The sequence below is a fragment of the Carcharodon carcharias genome, chromosome 4, assembly GCF_017639515.1.
Source record: "Carcharodon carcharias isolate sCarCar2 chromosome 4, sCarCar2.pri, whole genome shotgun sequence".
Classification (NCBI taxonomy): Eukaryota; Metazoa; Chordata; class Chondrichthyes; order Lamniformes; family Lamnidae; genus Carcharodon; species Carcharodon carcharias.
The window spans coordinates 63638358-63654271 of record NC_054470.1 but is presented as its reverse complement, the minus strand read 5'-3'; the positions used below and the strand labels follow the sequence as shown (position 1 = coordinate 63654271).

At 41.2% G+C, this 15914-nt stretch overlaps 1 protein-coding gene across 2 annotated transcripts in view; it reads left to right on the top strand.

Moving 5' to 3' along the window:
* pax5 (paired box 5) overlaps window positions 1-15914 on the top strand; it is a 257499-nt gene that overhangs the window by 18771 nt on the left and 222814 nt on the right. For both annotated transcript variants that reach the window (XM_041186242.1, XM_041186243.1), the window contains one exon: window positions 2244-2375. In XM_041186242.1, the coding sequence (XP_041042176.1) occupies window positions 2244-2375 (132 nt within the window). The remainder of the gene's footprint in view (window positions 1-2243; window positions 2376-15914) is intronic.

Below are 15914 nucleotides of genomic sequence, written 5' to 3'. Positions count from 1 at the left end.
TGGAAGACCAGTAAGTTTCTGACAGACTACAGAATGTCTTCCATTGAGTTGATTCTCCTCCAGTAGCAGTTGATATTTATCTCAATGTGCATTCCTGGGAACAGCCCTGAGTTGATGGTACTGGTAGAGTGAGGAATATGTTGGGCCATCAGTTTACAGATTGTGGTGGAATACAATTCTGCTACTGCTAATCCGCAGTATCTCATGGAAAACTCATCTCCTGGACCTGGCCATGTCTAGCCTTGAAATTAATATATATCAGGTCACTATTGATTTCACCCTTGATCAGATTGCAGCTGATCTCAAAACATGATAGGAAGATTAACCTCTAATTAGTTACTACTTGTTTGAGTAATAACTGAAACATAACCTGATTGTTATTATGGTTGGGTTTTTCTGTTTCACAATCAGAATGCTCAAATTCACCACTGCATCTGTATTTCTAAGCAACTTAATATTTCTAATGAAACTCGCCAATATAATTTGGGTTCTGAAGTCTGACGATTATTATGATAAAAAGATTTCACATTGTAATACAAAATTGAAATCTAAAATTTAAAGTGGCAATAGAATGGCCATTGAATGTGATGTAATTAAAGTCATAAATCCACAAAGGGGGCGATTCATTACATTTTCTGCATCAATAGGCACTAAGGAGTTATGTAAGTTTTTTCTTTTCTTTTAATTCCCATTCCTCAGTTTCTCTTGTGTTGATTGTGTCTTTGCAGTTTGCAGCATGAGATTCAGGTTTCTATTAAAATGGAGCTTTTTTAAAATTCGTAATTTTTAAGCATAACCCTCTGTGCTTCTGTATGTTTGTGATTTACAGCATTGGTGGACCATCGATGGCCAGACTCAGGGCTGACTGTGCTGCAAAAGTGGGGATTTTAGGCACTATAGCACTTTTCAAAAACTGAGACTGAAGTTATCATTGAAGGTTTTTTTCTTTGTAGTTGGATTACTAACGATGCACAATACAAAAGGAGTGTTTGCAGCCTCTTTAATAAAGACATGTAGACGTCCATTCTTGTTCATTTTGTTCTATCCCTTCTTGCTCTCCTGTTTGTGTTTAACCAAACCCCCATCTCCCCCACTGCTCCATTCTCACTGCTTTACCTGAAGACAGTATCTCATGCTGGGGTACAGTTCCACAAGTAATTAAATTCCCAGTACCTTAACTGAGTGCCTTCAAGTGCCAGCTTGGACAGAGAGCTTTAGCATTCAATTTGCCTATAGGCAGTATCACACTTAATAATTTACCCTCAGTCAATAATAAAGTGTAGTCCATTTCTTTCATTAGAATAGCTTTGATCTACTTGGTACTTTATCTAGTGACCTGTTAGAGACTGCCAAGACCAACCCAAGCGAGGAAGTTGGTCAAATTGATCAATATCCATTGACTTCTAGTGAATTCTATGGACTAATATCCATAGGTTTCCATGGTTTCAATAGGTCAATATCTATTGCCTTCTCATAGAGTCAACAAACCAATATCCATAGCCTTCTAATGGGTTCAGTAGATGAATATATATCGGTTTCTATTGGGTTCAATGGAATAATACCTGTATGCCTTCAAATTAAGATCTTTAAGTTGGGAGTTGAGTGTTCAACTAATTGAGACAATGTAACATGGAGAGTGTTGCACTGGCCAAGCAGAACTATTGGGGCTACAGGAAGACAGCTTCAGGCTTTGGCTCCAAAAATAATTGTATAGGGACTGTAGAGCCAGTGTTGCTGATTGTTTGACTTTGAGGTGTTTTCACATGTATAGTCTGGCTGCTCTTTCACTGAGGTGAGAAAACTGGGCTCTAAAAATCCATGGGCCATCAGTTCTGTCATAAGGACTGGAATCCACCTGTGATCTCTGGTGATGACCTTGGAGAAAACATTACTCTTATTATTGTCTATTTGTCTAAAGTATAAGGAAGACCAGATATGTAGAGTTGAATGGTTTTGACGAACCAGTGCAAATTTTGGTTAGAACTAAAATTGCCTCCATAGCTGCAACTTAGGTTTATTTATTCTCTCCCAGGTATTGGATGTCTGCAAACCTAATCAAGAATTAATTACTTTCATCCTAAGTGTGGCAGGTGGCTTTGTGTGTTCGTCATTCTTGAAACTCAACCTTGTTTGGGAAGTCATCATTGAGTGTGCTGGATTGGCTTTATATAGGAAGACATTCCAGATCTTGGTGTGCTATTTTTCTATACTGACTAAAGCTTGCTGTTGTCGTTTCTGCACAGCACCAAGCACAGTGGCAGTAACTCCAGTTCCTTCTGCTGCCACGGACCCTGCGGGATCTTCCTACTCCATCAGTGGCATTCTGGGGATTACACCTTCCAGCGCTGAGAATAACAAGAGAAAACGCGATGAAGGTAAGTGCAAGAACACCAGATTGAAATAAAAACTCTCTTTTGGGGAACTAAGTAGAATGTTACCATATCAGTGAGAGAAATGCAAATACTTTCCCCTTGTACAAGAAGGAAGTTATGCTTTTGCCACTAAATTCAAACTCTTCACAGGTGTGAATTAAAGGGGAACATTCAGAATTCAAACAATAATGCCTGGAACTGGTTAGCACTGTGAATGATGGAGCATGATCTTTGTGATATTACAAAAGTATAATTTCAAGTGGAAATAAATAAATTCAAATTGATTATAATTTATATAAGCAAGCACATTGTGCAAGAGTGTGTTTTTCAATTGAGGGAAAAGGGTTAGGCTGTTATGTTACTTATGCTGAAATTAATAGCTGTTTGAAGTTTAAAAAAGCTTCTGCTAATCAATATCTTGCAAGCTAATGAAATTGCCTCACTGTTTTATATATTTTTAGTGATCTACTTGCATAGTGTTGAAGTAGAACTGTGTGTTGCACAAATTACCCTGAATGAAAGTTTGCTGTTTTTCTTGATAACTCTATGTTTGGTTGTATATAGGAGGCAGAGGAAATGTAACAGTTTTTCATTGTCTTGTTTTATTATCTATGTACAAAACCAAATGCTTTTCCGGGCCCTCTAATTTTTACTGTCCCTGTTTGTGCTGTGTAAGCTTTTATAATGTGTAAAGTTTGGAAAGTATTGTGATGGAACAGAGGTGTATGTCCAGACATATTCAATGAGACATTGTTTGCACTGCCAGTTAATTGAAAGACTGCTGTAGGCAGGAGTTAATAGGGTGACAATGATCGCAGGACAGAAATCTCCAGCTGTGGTCCTATATACTGAAATATGAATACTGGGAAAAGGATGATGATACGCAGTTCAATTCCAAGCAGTATTGGAGGGCTTCACGTTTTATACGTGCTTGTTGTGTATGGTGTTTTTTCTGAAGTGCTGCTTTTGCAGTTTTCTGTGCTGTGGAACCTTATTTGGGTTGTTTTGTAATGTGCCCTGTGCCCTCAATGAAGATCCTAATGAATATGAAGTATGGTCCAGCCCAAGATCTGTAACAAAGCTTGGTACATTATTGCTAATAACATTTCAACTATACCCCAAGAGCCTGCTTAACAATATATCCTCTCCCAACTGATTTAGCTAACTTCGATTTGCTGTCTTATAGAGAGAAAATGCAATGGTTTGCTTAAACATTTAAACTACAGTGTGTCACAAGCACATTGTTTAAAAAATAAGCTTCCAAGTGGCATGTTAGCAAGATGGAAACATTCAGTTTTTGAATGATTTAAAGGGAAGGGGGTCTATAATCCTTCACTAATGTTTAGTTCACATCATGTTGCTGTGTGGGCCAGGAGCTTAGCTCCATCCCCTGTATCCTTTCTATTTTCACCAGTGATTAGGATTCTAACCAATCTGTTAGCTGTAACTTCATTTACAGAACGATTCTATGCAAAGCATTTTCTACTTTTGCTAGAAATATCCCATTCAGGCTGGGATCAACTCATTTAGGACTAATCCTTGAACCTTTTCTAAAATTCAGCTAGGCCCTGCATTTACTAGCTGAACTTTGTGTTTATTATGCATATAAACAAGTGCAATTTAATATAGAGTCATAGTCATAGAGGACATACTCTAATTTGGCTTTCTTGGATCCAAAGTGAAAAATCTCACCCTTCCCCATCTACAATAGTTCTGGCCACTGTTCCCTCAAACACACCCTACTGTGTCTCCTAACTTAGCATCATCTGCAAACTTGGATATCCAACCCTCTAGGTGGGATATCCCTGAAAAAGAACACCTCTAGCAATCCAACACATCCTCAGTACTGCATTGGATGTCAGCCTAACTGTCTAAGTTCTGCTCTCAAACCTACAACCTTTTGACCCAGAGGAAAGACACTATGGTCCAGATTTTGAGGTTGTAATGATGGTGAAACTGTCAGTGTTCACTGTCACTACAACTGATGGCAACTAAAAATGATAGCAATTCTGGTGTATGTACATGCTCAGTTAAATACATATTTCCCCGTGAAACTGATAGCACACAAATTGAGACTATGAATTCTTCCTACACTACAACAGTGATTATACTTCATGAGTGATTCCTTGATGGCAAAATGCTTTGGGATGGAATGAGGTCATCTAAAATGCTATAAAAATGCAAGACGTTCTTTACAATAAAACAGATTATGTGATTAAGGGTTATGCTCTCAGACTGAGCTTGGTTTGGTAAATAAAGCTTGTGTGTGTGTGTATGCTTTTTTTAATTCGGTCATGGGATGTGGCTGCCGCTGGCTAGGCCAGCATTTATTGCACATCCCTACTAGTCCAGTGACAATACCACTATGTCACCACCTCTCCCGTGTGTGTATGTGTGCGTGTGTGTGTGTGGGTGTGGGTGTGTTTATGTCTGTATGGGGGTGTGTTTATGTCTGTGTGTGTGTGTGTTTATGTCTGTCTGTGTGTGCGTTTATGTCTGTGTGTGCGTGTGTGCGTCTGTGTGTTTATGTCTGTGTGTGTGTGTTTATGTCTGTCTGTATTGTGCATTTATGTCTGTGTACGTGTGCATGTGAGCACGCGTGTGCGTGTACATGGGTATTGGGAGAGGTTGAAATAGGGCTCGGTTATGATGCTGCATGCAGACAAATTGCCTGAAAACGCCTACTTTCTTTTGTGATATTTGAAAGACGGTTGACTGCATGATTGCTAGATGATGGCCCCCTTTGGAGTTGCTCCCAAAAAAGGGGCTGTACCTCCAGGAATGGAGAAAGAGAATCAGGCAGAGTAGGGAGAAAGTCAGCATCTTCAGGGGAAGAGAAAGAAAGTCAGCACTTTCAGGGGAGAGAGAGAGTCAGCACCTTCAGGGGGTGAGAAAGAGTCAGCACCTTCAGGGGAAGGAGAGTCAGCACCTTCAGGAGAGAGAGAGTCAGCACCTTCAGGAGTGAGAGAGAGTCAGCACCTTCAGGAGAGAGAGAGAGAGAGAGTCAGCACTTTCAGGGGGAGAGAGAGAGGAGTTGGTACCTTCAGGGGAGGGAGAGTCAGCAGCTTCAGGAGGGAGAGAGAGAGAGTCAGCACCTTCAGGGCAGAGTGAGAGAGTCAGCACCTTCAGGGGAAGAGAGAGAGAGAGAATCAGCACCTTCAGGAGAGAGACAGAGAGTCAGCACCTTCAACGGAGAGAGAGAAAGAGAGAGAGTCAGCACCTTCAGGAGAGTGAGAGAGAGAGAATCAGCACCTTCAGGGGAGAGAGAGAGAGAGTGAGAGAGTCAGCACTTTCAGGGAGGGGTGAGTGAGTCAGCACCCGCAGAAGAGTGTGTTGGGTCAGCAGCTTCAAGGAAGGATACAGAATCAGTTCTTTCAGGGGAGGAGAGAGGAATTCAGCATCTTCAAAGGAGGAGGGAGGGATTCAGCACCTTAGCAGAGTGGGAAAGAAAAATCAGAGGTTGAAATAGAATAACTAGCTTGCTGGTTGGAAGTTTCAGTTGATTCTGGTTATATGAGCAATGAGAATTAAAGCTCATGTTTGACCAAACGAGACGGTCTCGATTTATTCTAACTCTGCTTTTCATATGAGGATTTCTTACCAACAACTTTCCTCATACGCACTCGACTTTATCAGAGGGAGCGTATGATTTTAATGAACTTTGTTATCACTGGCTGAGACAGCTTTACAATATCAGTAAGTAACATTTACAAACAGTGCAGGCGTTCTGAGTCCAGGGTATTGTAAAAGCAGGCTGTAATCTAAATAACCTCAGGGACTCTGAAACTCCTGTACAATCTAATGAGCTCATAGCTCATTAACCACCACATATAAAATCTTTTCTTAAATTTGTTAAATGTGGACTCCAAGTGCCTATTTTCGAAAGAGTGAGCACAGGGACAGGAGTAGGCCATTCAGCCCCTTGGGCCCGTTTCTTCATTCAATTAGATCAATGCTGATATGTACTTCATTCCATGTCCCTTGATAACCTTTACCCAACAAAAATCTATCAATCTCAGTCTTATAAGTTCCAATTGCTTCGTGTCCAAAACCTTTTAGAGCAGAGAATTCCAGATGTCTACTGTCTCTATTGTATGAAAAAGTGCTTCCAGATTTTCCTAGTCTAGCTCACATTTTAAAGTTATGCTTGTTTGTCTTTGGCTCCTTCATCAGAGGAAATAAGCTATCTTTGTCTCCCCTACAGTTTCCTTTTAACATTTTAAACACCTCAATATCCTTAAAGGAATACATGTCTTTGAGTTCCGGTATCATTCCTTTGACAATATATACTTCCTTAGATATGGTGCCTAAAACTGAACTGAATTCTAGATGGAACCTGATGAAGCCTATATGCCCCTGAAGCATAACTTTCACTCTTTTGTATTCCAGCCACCTTGAGATAGAGGCCAACATTCCATTAGCCTGTATGGCTGCCTTTTTGTACCTGTCTTCCAGCTTTAAATGATTTGTGTACTTGGACTTCCAAACCTCTTTGCTCTTCTGAAGTCCCTAATCTCTCATATTTAGAAAATATTCTGATTTATCTTTGAGGTCCAAAGTGAATGACCTCTCACTTGCCAATATTAAATGCCATCTGTCATAGTTTTGCCGACTCACTTAATCTGCCTCTGTTGTTTCGCAACTTCCTGATTCCATCTGCATTTCTCATTGTGCCTCCTAACTTAGAACCATAGAACCATAGAAAAGTTACAGCACAGAAGGAGGCCATTCGGCCCATCTTGTCCATGCCAGCCCGAGGACACCCACGTGCCTTTTTATGCCACATGGATATACAACTCTCTATTCCTTCATTCAAGTAATTAATAAATATGGTGAAATGAGACCCCAGAATACTTGTCACAGCCTGCCAGTCAGAATACCTACCTCTTTATCCCCATTCTCTGTCTCCAACCTCCCAAACAATTTCTAACCTATGTAAAAAAGGCCACCTTCAATTCATGCCCTTTTATTTATTCCAAGTGGTTATGAACCATATACTAATCTATACAAGCCAGTAAAATGGATATATTAAAGAAGCGAATGAATGTACAAAATAAAAGTTTACTTTATAAATACAGATAGTTAAAAAAGAAAAACTTGAAAGACATGCATTTATGTAATGCCTCCTTGCATAGCCTAAGGACTTCACAAAATGTTTCACAGACAATTAAATATTTTTGAATTGTAGTTTCATTGTAATGTAGAAGAAGCCTCACAGTTTGACACTAAATGGAGGGCCAAATGTTAACCCAGCTGGGAATGGGAAACACTCACTTGTATTTCCACTCTCAGTTCACTTTCCAGTGACTCCCCCTGGAATCTGCACATTTGCAGATATGATATAGACATCATATGAAGACAGGCTGGTGAGGTGTGAGGGTTGCAGGGGATTGCAGGCAGGTGGGATGGAGGAGGGGGGACTGGGGCTGTGATGCTCCCATGGTCAAATAGGCTGCTAGCACTCCCATGAGGAAAGCTGCCTGAGGGAGCCACTGGTGAAGCGAAACAATAGCTCAGCAGAAGTCACCATTTTCAGGTGAGGGAAGAAAGGCAAGAGGAGAGTGAATGGATGCCTGTGATTTAGGTTTTGGTTTAGAGCTTGATGCTGCCTGAAACTCTTAGGTTACTGTTGGAAACTCCTTGGTTTTTCATTCTTTCTTGGACACCCAGCATATGTACATGTTTATTGTTTAATATTAGCCCTGCTTTCCCTGTGTGCTTGCAGCAGCTGTCAGTGTGCACGCCATATCCTTGATGTGTAGTGACATTCACAAAAGGTTAATAATGTCTTGTGATGCCAGTACTGTAGATTTATCAAGGAATAATCTGCAGCTGACTGCAAAGAAATTCAACATCCCTTGTAGATGTTCGTTTGCTCTGCATTGCAAAAAAAAAAAGTAGAGACTAGAATCCTGATCATTTGCTTGAATGTCAAAGGAAGTGAACATTTTGTAGTGATATACTTGTAAGTGTGTGTGCCAGTTTGATTTTTCACATTTTACATTTAGTACAGAATAGTCTTAGACCTGTAACAATTTTAATTAGCTAAGCTCAGTGATAGCCCACTCATCTCTGAATCAGAAGATTGTGAATTCAATTTCCATTCCAGGATTTGAGCACATAATCAAGGCTGCTAGTTCAGTGCAGTACGGAGGGAGTGCTACTGTGTTAGAAGTGCTGCCTTTCAGATGAGATGTTAAATCATGGCCCCACCTTTTCTCTCAGTGAAGATAAAAGATCTCATGGTAGTATTTGAAGAAGGGCAGATCATTTCTTTTTGGCATCCTGGACAATATTTGCCCTTTAACCAATACTGCATCACTAAGTCAAATTATCTGGTCATTATCTCATTGTTGTTTATGCACATATTGGCTTCCTACATTATAACAGTTACTATGGCTGGAATCTTGTGCCCCTGCAGGAGGTGAGGAAGGAGGTGGGAGGGCCTGAAAATTTGGTGGGTTGGCATCACAATCCTCTGATACCCAAAGCCTTCCCGCCTCCACTGGAATGAAGTTCTGGGTGAGAAGGCCCACCCCACCTCCACTTGAATCCTTCAAGTGGCCAATTAACAAACACTTAAGGGCCTCTTCCTGCCTCTGCTGCAATCTTCCCAGTTCCAGGTGGAACTGTTGGGCCTGTTGACATGCGGCTTGCAGGCCTGGGAGAACTGTGCAGCTGCATGTTGGCTGGAGGGGAAGGTCCCCTCGATCTGCACTAACCTATACGTGATCAAGGGCATGGACATGGGGCAGGGGATGGCCACTGACAACCACCCCCCCCCCCAACCCCCCAGCCATTGCTATTGACTCCCATGGACCCTCTCTCCGTGAAACCCCTCCCCACCGGCACTTACCTTTTTCCTGGGTTGCCCCTTGATCCTGGGACTTCAGGGGGTTGGTGTTCTGGCAGCAGCCATGGGCATAAGATACAGCAGCCCTTGCTCCTCAGATCCAGCCCGGGCATCTCACCGCTTTTTCAGGCAGTGGGCAAGGCACCCGTCCAGAATGGAAGATTCTGGATATAATTGACTAAAACATTTGAGAAATTATTAGATGTTAAGGTGAAGCCCCGTCTGCTCTTTCAGATGGGCATAAGAGATCCCGTGGCATTATTTTGACCCTAACTGATTAACTGGTCATTTATCTGTTGTTTGTCAGATCTCGCTGTGTGCAATTGACTGCTACATTTGTCTACAAAACAATCTTTAAAAAAAAACAGCAATTCTTTGCCTGTGAAGGACTTGTGAATGTGAAGGTGAATGGTGTAAATGGAAGGTCTTTCTATTACAGACCTGAGCTATAGTGCAGGAATTAATATGTCTTGCAACAGGACAGCAGTTGTCTTGATTCTGGACTTTGTACTTTTGACCCCTTTAATAGTGCGGCTCTTTCACTGTCACCTGCAGTAGTGCTGGTCCCTTATTCCCAGAATATTCATATCCACCAGTTCCATTTGACCTGCAGAATCTCAGTTTGTTCCTGCCCCATGTGGCAATTGACCTGGAGGAACTGAAATGATTAAAAAATCCATTGTTACTCTTTCTGTATTTACTTGCACTTGATTGTTATCAGATTAGCTTCACGCTTAACCCAGTGGGTCACAGAACATTGGTTGACAGGGATAAACGGAAGGCAATGTCTGTAGGGCTTTTTGCATGAATTAAAGAGCAATTTTCCCTCCTCTGTTTCCTGGAGTAAATGGACTTCGAGCAGATGTTGTGCCTTGGTGGGAGATCTGTTGCTGAGTCTCAGCACAAGGACATCTGTCGTGGATTGTTATACAAAAGAGGGGGCCTTCACTCCTCGGCTCTGTTTAAAGGGAGGAGGGACTTTGGAAAGGACTTGATGGGAGTTATCTGCCGATTAATGCAGGCCAATTTACCCCTGACAATCTGAGTGACCATAGGAGTTCTCTCTTCTACATTTCACTGTCATTAAAAAGCAGCAGGGCTAGAAACACTTTGCTTCAATAAAGCAGCCTCACTTGCACAGTCTGTCATCGGAGGCTGTGCACCCGACTGAAAGTTTATTTTTTGCAAAACAGGTGCAAAGTGCCTTTTACTGAGAAAAGGAGGATCCCTGCGGCACGGGCGAAGCTGTCACACAGCCCCACACCCCCTGGGTCCGCCGTTTCTAACATTGTTTCAGTTTCAGTCACTGAAGGGCTCGTGGTGAAGCCTTTCTTTGTCGTTAATCACCTAGTGAAATTTCGATGAGATCAACCGTATTGGAGATTCATTTATTATTAAAGGACGGTGGACGGTGCAGGAACAACCGGCTGGTAAACCAAGCACTCCCACGTCGCTGCTTTGATCTCCCCGAGTGTTTCCGCTCATGACTCTGCCGGGATTCTTAGACAATGAAGATCCGTCCAGTGAATACTTTCCTGATAGACCAATTGAAACCTCTGTCTACCCTGAGGAATTGGCAAAACCGTATGTTTGAGGCTCGATCTATTATGAATCAGCATTTGACATATTTAGCTGTAGGGTCTCGCTGTGCTCAATATTTCTTCTAGGGTTTATTAAAACCCTACCCTGCAAGTGTTCACAATACAATTCCTGCTTTTTACTGGAGCAAATATGAAGCCTCGTCTGTAAAAACCGGGTGTTATTTTGGCCATTTATTGATAGGAAGGTAAAATTGATGGAAATTGCTCTGTAAAGGTATGAGGGTGTGTAATAAAGATCATATTGGACAGTTGGAATTTTATGAGCAAAAGGAAAGGACATTATAACCTCAGCATGTCCCAAAGGCTTTACATCCAATTAAGTACTTCATTGAAGTGTAGTTGCTGTTGTAATGTAGGAACTGTCACAGCCAGTTTGTGCAAAGGAATGCCCCACAAACAGCAAATGAGATAACAATGGCGATAGTGATGGTGGTGGAGGGATACATATTGGTCAGGGTAGCAAGGAGAATTCCCCAGTTCTTCAAAGAGTGCCATCAAAGCTTTTACATTGCCCCGAGAGCTGAACAATAGCACACATGACAATACAACACTCCCTCTAAAGCTTTGAAGTGCCAGGCTAGATTATGAACTCAAGTCTCTGGAGCTGGTCTTGAACCCTTCTGACCTAGAAGCGAGAGAGCTACCACTGAGCCAAGGAATGGGAAGAAAATTGACCATTTCCTTTTTAGAAATGAAGACACTTCAAGATTATAAAAGGAAGTAACAAAACTGTTCACAGTGGTGAAAGATGCAAAATGATAAGAGACAAGAGTTAAGAATGAGGCATTTGGAATTCAGGGGGAATTTTTCACTCTTGGTTATAAGGATGACCAAAGTGCAAACATTTACAGGCTCAAAAGGCAATTGGATACATTTCTGGAGGAATAAGAATTTGGGGGTATATGACAAGTTAGGTGAGGCAATAGGCCATAGGCAAACAGCACAGAAGGAGGCCATCGCACTTTTGCTTGCTCTTTGAAAGAGCCCCACTCCTCTCCTCTTTCCCTATGAGTTGTGCCATTTGTACAATCACCTTTCTTCTTGTTTGGGGTTCACAACAGATTTCAATGGGCCCGCCTCACCATGGGCCATAGCTGGGTTTCTGGGTTCCCAGGGAGCACTGTGCTATGAATGGCGATGCAGGGAAGGTGATCATCTCTGATAGCAACAAAATAAAACAAAGAAAGGAAAATGTTGGGTTACTGGGCCCCTTGATGACCAGCTTCCAACTGCTGATGGTCAGGATCAGGAACAAGGGAAAGTATGGATTGAGCTGTGGGGGCCCCCTTTCCTGGTGTTGTCAGTGATAGTTCTGTTTGTGATGCTACTGGTTCTTCAATGCGACGGGGCCTTAGCACGTTAGATGCCACAAACTAACGTAAGCGTTTCAGGCAGTATTATTTTACCACCATCTCCACATTGACAAAGCAATCATGGCAATGTACAAAGCTGCAGATCTGGAATCACAACTGTGGCACACTCTGCAGTAACACTGAGGTTGGGGGGTACAGGACCAGTTCCATTAATGGGTTATGTCAAGTGGCAGCAAATTAAAAAAAGTAATTGGCATTCAGCTCCATCTGAATTGGCACTGTGGTCGGCAGCCAATAACTCCACTCTAGAGACAGTGTAGTAATGGCATGATACCACACTTCACAGATTATTTTACTAAAGCGTGCACTTCTGTTCCTGAGATGTTGGGAAGCTGAATAGTCTATTCCATTAAAAGCTTTAAAAGTATATTTTGGAATTGTTCACATGAGGGGGATGCCTTCTTAAACTCCCTGTGCCACATGTGGCAATTCCAACCAAGCATGCAACAAAAATATGTCACTGAGACACTTAAACTAAAGGCCTTCAGCATTAGTATCATTTGAGCATTCACACAATGGTGCTTGTTTCCAATTCGTGTCTAACATTCAGTGCAAGTCTTCTGCTGTTCACAGATGCTTTTACAAACATCACTAGCATTGATTTCAATGTTGAATCTGGGAATCTAGCTCTATGTTTCTCTGGTTACTTTAATATAATGGATTTAATAATTAGAAAGAAGCTGAATCATTTTGCCTTCAATGAAATAATTCAACAGATACTGGTAATCTATTGTGGACTGAACATGGGAAGCAAAGTAATGTCCATTATGGGCTGATCTGTCTCTTCTTTCAGCACTTGTTAGCATATCATTTGAAATATAAATTTCAAAAATGCTGTGAGCATTAAATTGGCTTTACTAAAACTGTGGGCTTAAGTGGAACATAAGCCATTTGGTACCATTTTATTCTTGAGTTGCTTCAGTTCCATATGCCTGCGGTACTGCTGAGTGTGCTCAAACCGGGGCATCTGTTCAATTTTATATCTCTATGTAAACCAAGCACTTTCTGGATGAATCACTTCATTGGATTTGCTGTTTGTCAGCCCCTCTTAGCATACTTCATGTAAATGCCAGAAATAAAAGGATATAAAAACATATCCTTTATCTAAAAGTTCAGAAAATGACTAGTCATAAGAAAAATGACAGAAGCATTTTTGTTTGTTATTTGCTTGCACAAATCTTCTCTAGTTTGTAAAAATATATAGTTTGCAATTGTGTGCGACAAGTGTCCTTCTGGTTTCTTTCTCCGAGAACCATACTGCAAAAATACAAATTTGCCAATGTATTTACGCATAAATTTATACTTTTTTTGTGTCTGATCTATTATCTTTATCAAGGCTGCAAGTCAATGTCAATTTTCTTCCACATTAGTTAAATATTTAAGTCTCTTTTTTTCCTTTTTTAACTGCTCATTTCCTGCTTTCTCATTCACCCATTATTTTGTGCAAAACTTTCTCCCTTATTATATTTTCTTTCCGCATTGCACATCACCAAAAATATTCCAGTCACATTCCAACAGGAAGTAGTTTCCAAGATTGAGATACTCAGCTACAATCTGCAGAAGAAACACATGAAAACAATCAGCAGCACTCTTGTCCATGAACTTAGTTCCATCAGCCTCCTTGCCCTACCTCTTCTCAACAGCACCGTACACCAGCTCAGAAAATCTTTAACCTTCTGAATCTGTGCTCCCCTTCCTCTGTATCAGGCTAGTTGAACCCCTATATTTGCAAACCTTCTGATGTTAGCTAAAAATGCTGCATGCATGAAAGCCTGGCACTTAGGTAAAGCATTACAATTCTAATGAGTTGACATGCAATCTTCCCATCTGTGCTCTTGGATTGGTGCTCAATTGTGCAATCTCTTGACTTGGTGTTCAGCTGCTAAGATCTTAAGGCCTGGAATTCCCTTGCTAAATTGCTTAGTCTCTCTGCTGCTCTCTCCTCCTTTAAGACCCTCCTTTAGACCTACCCCATTGACCAAATATCTGTGCTAATATCTCTTTATGTGGCCTCACTGTTAAATTTTATTTGATAATGCTCCTGAGAAGCACCTTTGGCAGATTTAGTATGTTAAAGTGCTAAACAAATGCAAATTGTTGTTGTTATTCTGTTGCCTGCTCTCTGATTGTTGCTCCATTGCCTGCTCTCTCTGATTGTTGCTCTATTGCCTGTGCTCTCTGATTGTTGGTCCATTGCCTGCTCTCTCTGATTGTTGATCCATTACCTGGTCTCTCTGATTGTTGATCCATTGCCTATGCTCTTTGATTGTTGATCTATTGCCTGTGCTCTCTGATTGTTGCTGCATTGCCTGTGCTCTCTGATTGTTGCTCCATTGCCTGTGCTCTCTGATTGTTGCTTCATTGCCTGTTCTCTCTGATTGTTGCTCCATTGCCTGCACTCTGATTGTTGATCCATTGCCCACCATCTAATTGTTTGCTCCATTGCCTAAGCTCTTGGCCTGTTGATCCTTTGTCCATTCTGCTGGGCTGTTCCCCTAATGCCGTCTCCGATTGTTACTGTGTTTCACTCTCTATTGTGTTGTTGCTCTGTGGTATGCCTGCTGAAGCCAAAAAGGAAAAAAAAAATTAGGAGAATAAAAATAAAAACAGAGCACAGAGGGAGAGAGAGAAGGCCAACAGACAAGAGAAGTAATACAGAAGGGTGACAAAGTATAGGAGTGAAAAATTAAAGAGTTGAAAGGCAAGAGAGAAAAATGATGGACCTCAAATAAGAAGAGGGAAGTGAGGTGGAGGGAAATTGAGATGATGCAAGAAGAGCAGGGAGGTGAAGGAAATGTGACTAGAAATGAAGGATGAACAAAAGACATAAATATAATTGATGGGGTACCACAAAAACAAACAAAGGAAGGAGACTGGAAAATAGAAGTGAAAAAAAGCCATTTCCTGTTATCTTGAATAATGGAGCAAGAGTGAAGCCTGGGCCACTGTAACTGTGCAGCTCTGTTCAAAACACTGCAGACAGTTGATGTAACCAACAATGGTCTGGGTATTCATGCTCAGTGGGGAAAAAGAAGTACTTTCAGGTGAAGGCTGGGAATACGAAAGAGCTGTTTGTATAATATGTTGCTTTCATTGCATCAGAACATAATGATGGGTGGATATAGAAAGATTGACTTGTTTGTTTATAATTTAATTAAAGTTAAATTTTGGAGTGGTGGAGCTGGTGAGAAAAAGTCTACAAGGGAATAAAAAGTGACAAAACTTAGTAAAAAAGTTGTGACTGGCAGGATAAGAGATCCTGGTGGTGTGCTTAGAGGCTAATAGGGTTTGGAGAAACAAGAAATAGAGATTGAAGGCATTGTAAAATATATAGCAAAACCAGACAAGAAAAATAGGAACATATGAAGAATATGGAGCAATAGAAAAATAAAAACTATGGAATGCACAAATCATAGGTATATTGTAGAGACTGGAGAAAAAGAATATATTAACTGGAGAGAAAAACTTTTCAAGGGCCATTTTCCAGTATTTGACTAAACTGTATTAGATGAAGTTGTGTTACGCAAGAGGTGTTAAGCTTGTCAGTTTGTAGGCTTAAAACATGTTATCATAATGACCATAGATGGTGCTACCTGAGACTGGTGAACACTAAATACTGTGGCGGGTGAGTAACCCGGCTTCCTCCAGAAAGTGTCAACAGCTTTGGGTGGATGAACTTCCAGAGGAGGGTGAATTAGGAACTCAATGGAGGAAA